We start from the raw sequence: 4,973 nt of genomic DNA, 5'->3' as shown, positions 1-4,973 counted from the left end.
AAATACTCCCTCTGTCCTTAATTACTTGTCCACTTTTGAATTGACATACTTATTAAGAAATCAATTATTGACATAGTGAGATTATCATTTTGCCCCTATTAATTATGAAGTGGATGAATTAAAAATTTAAGATTGACAAGAAGTTCTATATTTTTCAAAGTAATTAATTGAGGATATAATAGGTAAAAAAAATTGTCCTTTCTTGATTTGTCAAAATAGACAAATAATTAGGGACAACTAAAAAAAAAAAAAATGGACAAGTAATTAGAGACGGATGGAGTAATTATTTTGAAGTATAAAGAGAATTAATAATATGATAAGAAATATTAGTGTTATTTGGTAGTTTTTAATTAATCAAAGATTAAACATATGCTTTTAGCCGCCAACAAGAATTATTACCAAATCAAAAAGTGCAATTGCCCCTGTGAAAAAAAACTTCTAAAAAAAAAAAATTATTGAAAGAAAAATTTATGGTAGTTGTCCGAATTCCTAAAGATTACTTAAACTTAATTAAGGTAACTTTTCTTAATTCTAGTAATTAAGTTATGGAACAAGTTTCCAAAATTATTCCTAATCCGAAACTAAACGGAAAGCAATTAAAATAAAAAACTTGAATATCTTCTTATATATTGCATCCCTTAATGCAATATCACTTCACTTTTTCATAGTAACTCTACCAATTTCCAGAAACCTCTTTTTATACGTGAAGGTTGAAAAACGTCAAGATTTCGACGTAGCAACAATGTCATTGATGGAAAAATTGTTGTATTTTCTTCCATGCCATAATTCTCTGTTGTTGGAAGAATCTGATCAGAACGAAGTACAAGAAAGTGTCACTAAAATTCAACAACTTGACTTTATGCATTATAGTAAAATTAGTGAACTATCGTCATGGGATAATTTGCCAGTTTCAGGGTTGAATCAAAGTGAAAGATCAATTATTCGTCGTAACTACTGTTTTCATGACGGTCGTGTTCGTGTTGGAGGTGGAGCTAATTCAAAAGTTGAGAAGAAAAAATGTCCAAGATGTAGCAGATGGTGCAAATATTATGTTACAACAAGTACTACTATCATTATGTGCATTGGTTGTGGCAAGAAATTCGATCCAAGATCGAATTTATCGTCCTCAGGTCATAAACTTGGTGCTAAATCTTCCTTGCACCGGAAGCAACAAGATCATCAAAGGTTGTCTCTAGCAGTTCGTTGATGCTTTGAACGAGAAACAGAGAGTCAGAGGATTCAGAACGAGTGTAATTTTAGTAGAAGTCGATGTATAATTAGAAGCATTGATGAGTTTTGTTGAACTCTACTAGTTATTGTATTTCTATTCCTACAAATTGGATATGTTTTGATATTTGTAGAAATAATATTTTTTTTGACTCTTCAAGACAAACAATTTAGTAATTTTAGCCATGTTTGATTGATGTTATATAGGCTATGTAGGTTTTTTGGAGCAAAATTACTAGTAATGTTTTTAATTCAATTTCTTGAGTATATGAAATTTTGATATCACGATTGTTGATTAAGAACAATGTTCCAATTACCTAAATATAATTAGAGAAATAATTTTACAAATTAGAGCTAGGGAGCATTAACATATGTACTAAGTAGGTTGTAATTGCTTGAACTATTTGAGCTTTTGATTTCACATAATTGTCAAACAAATTCTGCATGATATACCTGGAAAACTCGCGTAAAACTGGAACATATAGTGTCTTTTTATGCTATCTGTATAAGCATTTTTGGTTCAAAGAATGGATAATACTGTGTAGAATCTAAACTGCAAAATAAAATACATCAGAGAACAAGAAATTCAAGTAATCGCGAAGAGTTCCAGTGTGTTAAGATCAGGCCTATTGCCATTTCTCATCAGGAATTGGAGGCCTTCTCATTCGCGTGAACTCTCCCCTAACTTAGTCCTCTCATTTATCAACAATACTCGATCTTTTGCCAGCTCATTTCAAGACGCTCTAATATGACAGCTTTTGATAAGTTTATCAGAGAAGTTAACGTATTTAGTCCACAATGGTCGAAGTTGTGGGAATGCTATGTCTAGCCAAGGCTTAGCTCGACCATTGAAGTGAATCACACCAGCACTTTGAGCTTCTGCTAAGGTTGTATTGTCTTGGTACCCGAGTCCTAGCATGTGCCAGAAGGGATCAATGGTGTGTACGTGTCCATGAAATGCGATTAGACCAGGAGGTAATGTCCCTAGCTGCCACAAACTTAGGTCTGATTTCAAGTTCTGAATTAAAAAAAAGTTGTATCAGATAACAAATTTGGGATTTTTTCGAAACAACAGAGTTTTTTTTTATGTTAGTTGTAGTTTACCTGTTGAAGCCAGTAGTAGTATGTGTGACTTATATTTGTTTTCCTCCATTCTTCTAGATCGAAAATGTTCATGCCATATGCCCACGCGCATTCACTTGGATCGAAGTGTTCTGCTATCAATGGATGAGAAAAGTTTAAATAGCTTTTGAATCGCTTTGACATGACATACTTGTCCTCTCCCCTGCACGTCTCAACTGCCCCATTCACCTTTCCATTCATGTCAATGTCCCATAGAGGTGAAAGATCCGTTTGAATCACGATGTCATCATCCAGGAAAACTATCTTATCTAGACTGGGAAATAGCTGAAAAGAAAGTCATACTTCTCAGTATAATCAATCATTACTAGTCATCAGGAAATCAGGGACGGATGTTACATTTATATATACAATAACAATTACTACGTCTCAGTCTCAAACAAGTTGGGATTGGATATATGGATGGTACTTGTATACATACAATAACAATTATGCCTCAATCTCAAACAAGTTGGGGTCGGATACATGGATGTTACATGTATATATATGTAGTAGAATTCAGGGCTTACCTCGGGCAAATGTATCCTTATGTGGTTCATCAGTGAGTTATATTTGGGACTGAGGGCTTGCAATTTTGCTGCAATGATTTTAGGTTTCTCAGTTTTGTTTGCTACAATTGCTGATGACCCTCCTCTGAACTGTGACCTGGCTTTTTGGTCTTTCTCCATAGCTTCCATAACCGGGACTCTCCCCTTCGTGAACCAATCGAAATGATGCAACCCTTTAACCTCAATGACAGCAGGTGTTAAAGGATGCAACGAAAACCAAGCTTGCATAGGTGCGTATGTTTTCCTATCTGTGATAATGTGAAGAACTAACTTATCAGGGCCGATGAAATTCCTCACGAGTGATGATGCAACAACAGAAGCAGCAATAATGTTGTCAGAAGCAAGGACGAAATGGAAGTAGGAGTTATCAACAAGAGCGGGGACAAGCTCAGGCGATGGTAACTGATGACGGGCGTTGGAATTGGTGGAATGCTCATGTGCTAGCTTGAGAGCAAGGCAGTGCAGCTGTTTCGGGATGCTACTAGATGCCACATGCCGATACAAATATTCTTGGATTTTGGCAGTTCTTGTCCTCTCTTCTAGCTGAGTGACCTGCAAAAAGAATAGAAAAAAATCAGGCCTTGACCTGGACACAAGGCACATTATGAGAAACTGTTTAAACTAAGATTTCTAGTAGGATTCCCTTTTGTGGATCTAAAGGCCTTGTTACGGGTTTACGTGCTCCCAACAGCTTTTGCCCAAATTCTGTATATATATTTAGAAGTTTACCAATTATCCATTAATATTTGACTCTGACAACAGTTAGTACTGTGTTATTAACTTGAGGTCGTTGTAGGAACTCATAAACCTCAAATCCTGGATCTGCCTCTGGCCTATAGTACCTAAATATGGACATCTTATTGCCTTTTTCTTCACTACTAGTTCTTTGTCAACAGAAGATTGTTGCCTATGACATAATGTGCCACTTTAAATTATACATATTATTCCTATATATGATGTAGAAGGCATGATAAGAGTAAATATACCATAGCTTTAAGCTTGACAGCAAAGGTTTTCGCGTCTGGTCTTCCATCCTTCATTTCTGCAATAAATTCTTCTAATGTTTGAGGAGATTCAGGCCTTGTTTGTGTATCAGTTTGGTCTGAAGGTTCCTCCAATACTCGGTATATCACCTCAGGAACCTAACAAATGCAGAATAATATAAGAAACAAGACTATACAATTCTAATATTTGGTACTAAAACAAGCACACCACTAAAGAAATATCGTCACTATTCGATAGGGGAATGTCACAGTATTATGCACAAGGGAAAAGATACACGACTCAGAAGCGTACAGTTGATTCAAGACGTTTCCTCAAAATCCTTGGTCCAATTTTTTTTCCCAAGCAACCTGAATCCAAATTGCAGAACAATTTTCAGCCTTTCTGTTCATTAAAGTAAACAAAAGGAGGAACAATATTGAGCAGCATTGTTCTGATCATCTTTAACTCTCTAAAACTTATATGTGTTTTCTATTTCTTTCCATTGTAACACGTACATTTCACGCGATAAACTTAGCATTACTTCTACTATATGTTGTAAGAGATAGTGCTTAGTAGAATACAAACTTCACATATATGTTCCAAATCCTGTATACAGAATTAAAGAGACAGAGAAGTACCTAAGGTCGAACATTTTCGTTCTCCATCAATAGTATCTATAGCTGTTAACACGAAGACAAACCGGAGAAGGAATGTAAGGAACAGAAGGCAGTAGAACACCATACGATATGATAATCTTTTGGAGCCAACTTTAACTTTAATGAACTCCTTGAAACCTTTAGCAGGCAGAACAGTAACATGCCTTAAACTTGGTGATATGTGCAGCTGCATTGCTTTTAACATTCAATAACAAAGTCAAAAATTGATCAATCTGCCCAAAAATAGGCAGAAAGAAAAGTTCTTGAAATTTTGCTATTAACAAAAATGTTAGTACTTTTGGCCTAATGATTAATTAGGCAAGTAATAACTCAGAGAAGAAGTTGAGTAGAATGCAGAATACCCCTGTAGAGATATGATGTAAAAGGAAGTACTAGGAGGGGGTGGGGGGGGGGGGGG

At 35.5% G+C, this 4,973-nt stretch overlaps 1 protein-coding gene across 1 annotated transcript; it reads right to left on the bottom strand.

Moving 5' to 3' along the window:
* Nucleotides 1-1,661: 1,661 nt before the first annotated feature.
* On the bottom strand, nt 1,662-4,879 carry LOC102603568 (probable galacturonosyltransferase 12). Its single transcript, XM_006360035.2, has 6 exons — nt 4,538-4,879; nt 4,212-4,267; nt 3,902-4,057; nt 2,877-3,467; nt 2,332-2,634; nt 1,662-2,245 (listed from the first exon to the last, which is right to left on the bottom strand). The coding sequence occupies exons 1-6, from the start codon at nt 4,758-4,760 to the stop codon at nt 1,961-1,963; spliced, it is 1,614 nt and encodes a 537-aa protein (XP_006360097.1). The 5' UTR covers nt 4,761-4,879; the 3' UTR covers nt 1,662-1,960.
* Between the last annotated feature and the right edge of the window lie 94 nt (nt 4,880-4,973).

The sequence above is a fragment of the Solanum tuberosum genome, unplaced genomic scaffold (assembly GCF_000226075.1).
Source record: "Solanum tuberosum cultivar DM 1-3 516 R44 unplaced genomic scaffold, SolTub_3.0 scf00302, whole genome shotgun sequence".
NCBI lineage: Eukaryota > Viridiplantae > Streptophyta > Magnoliopsida > Solanales > Solanaceae > Solanum > Solanum tuberosum.
This window is presented reverse-complemented; position numbering and strand designations above follow the sequence as displayed.

Excerpts from the sequence above, each read along its gene's own strand:
- LOC102603568 (XM_006360035.2), bottom strand. The coding sequence starts at position 4,760 with ATGTTAAAAGCAATGCAGCTGCACATATCACCAAGTTTAAGGCATGTT. Across the intron at positions 4,268-4,537 it reads ACGAAAATGTTCGACCTTAG|GTTGCTTGGGAAAAAAAATT; the intron begins GTACTTCTCTGT and ends ATTTGGATTCAG. Across the intron at positions 3,468-3,901 it reads CTGTCAAGCTTAAAGCTATG|GTCACTCAGCTAGAAGAGAG; the intron begins GTATATTTACTC and ends TTCTTTTTGCAG.